Below are 1,761 nucleotides of genomic sequence, written 5' to 3' on the forward strand. Positions count from 1 at the left end.
TTCGCGTGCGCGGGTCAGACGATCGCCCCCTCCCTCCCTCGCCCTCTTCATGCTGAACCGTGTTCATTTTTTAATTCAAGACTTCTCCGAGTTTTTTGGCTAGGATTGAGCCGGCGAGAAGACAAGGATGGGACGGAAGTTGCTCGCGGTAGGCATTGACCTTGAAATTTGTACTATAGAGCGTGCAAAGAACGTTTTGCTTTTGCTTGTACAAGCGCCACCAGGCAGGCAGGCAGGCAAAGCTGTATACGCACAGCCGCGTGAGTGTGTGCGCCAGCAAGCAGTGGTGATATAGGAAATCCCTCAGCAGCACATTGGGGTCTGAAATCACAGCGTCTGCCGCCGTAGCGCTAAATATATCTTGTTTATTTTCGGCCGAGCGCGGTCTGGATGACTCGCAAGAAATGCGCACGCACGCACCAAAACCGACGTCGCAGACTATCAACACCTCAGCTACCACACAAAAACACACTCTACAGCAACTACACACACAACTTCACGAACACGAACTAAGCACACAACACACACGCACGAACGCACACCCAACACAGACGATCGCACGGCGCACAACACACACAGTCAGCCAAAATCACGCACGACGCACGCTTACGCACGCACGCACACAACGACACACACACACAACTACACACACACCACACGTGCGGGCGTGCGGGCTGCGCTGTCTTGGGCTGGCGTCCCGCGGCGGTGATATTTCGCGCTGCGGCTTTAGTAACTGGCTGGCTATCTTCGGTATCTGATGGGTTGTAGGTATATACTGCTCGCGTCGGTGGCGTCGCTGCGACAAAGTGGGGCGATTGTGTTTTGGCCTCTAGGGGGCCGGACTCCCGGGCCGGTACTACGTAGAATTACGCATTTGAAAACATTGATCAAGGCTCTTTGCTGTGTGCGGACGTCTGTCGAGACCAGAATGAGCCCAGTAGAGAGCGAATAATGAGATGGCGGAGGGACGCGGGGGGTAAGCGCGTGGATAGCGAGATAGTGCACTGCGGTATAGAGCTAGAGAGTAGCGGCGCGAGAGAGAGCGACAGTTGTGCTTAGCTATTCCAACCCGCCTGAATAACAGTAAAACTTTTTCCGCTCTCGGTATTAAACTTCTCCATTTTCTGGTTTTTCGTTTCGTTCGGTGATGCTATAGGTGCAATCGCCGTTAACTAGTGGAAGGTTGATGAGGAAGGTTGTAGGTGCGGCGGAGGTGGAATGGATAAGAAGGCATAATTCGCTTCTTACAGTTGGTGTTTCGGCCTTTAATCGACAGTAAGGTACCTGCCCGTGTTTTAGGTTCGCGGGATTAGGCTCGCAGGGTTGCAACGTGTTTGCCGCTACCGATCCACTCGCTGTCTTTGACAACGCATGTTTTGTTCTTTCGGCTCTCGGCGCTTCTCGCGTGTGTGCCGGTGTGGCGTGCGGGTGAGTAGTGGTGTATTGTGCTTTAATAACGTCTGCTAATGATGGCTGTAGGCTCTTTCTGCCTTGTGCTGTCTCTCTCGTCTCTCTCTCTCTCTCTCTTCTCTCATCTCTCTCTCTCTCTCTGCTCTCTCTTCTCTCTCTCTCTTTCTCTCTCTCTCCTTCTCTCTCCTCTCTCTCTCCTCTCTCTCTCTCTCTCTCCTCTTCCTCTCGTCCTCTTCTCTCTCTTCTCTCTCTCTCTCTCTCTCTTCTCTCTCTCTCTCTCTTCTCTCTCTTTTTTCTCTCCTCTCTTCTCTCTCTTTCTCCTCACACTCTCTTTTCTTCTCTCTCTTCCCT

The 1,761-nt window shown here is 52.4% G+C and overlaps 1 protein-coding gene across 1 annotated transcript in view; it reads left to right on the top strand.

The window, feature by feature from the left end:
• LOC106813790 (zinc finger CCHC domain-containing protein 24-like) overlaps window positions 1–414 on the top strand; it is an 18,984-nt gene extending 18,570 nt beyond the window's left edge. The window contains exon 5 of the mRNA XM_014818014.1: window positions 109–414. Within this exon, the coding sequence (XP_014673500.1) occupies window positions 109–159 (51 nt within the window). The 3' untranslated portion in view covers window positions 160–414. The remainder of the gene's footprint in view (window positions 1–108) is intronic.
• The last annotated feature ends 1,347 nt before the right edge of the window (window positions 415–1,761 follow it).

Source organism: Priapulus caudatus, unplaced genomic scaffold (genome assembly GCF_000485595.1).
Source record: "Priapulus caudatus unplaced genomic scaffold, Priapulus_caudatus-5.0.1 Scaffold825, whole genome shotgun sequence".
Taxonomy (NCBI): domain Eukaryota; kingdom Metazoa; phylum Priapulida; class Priapulimorpha; order Priapulimorphida; family Priapulidae; genus Priapulus; species Priapulus caudatus.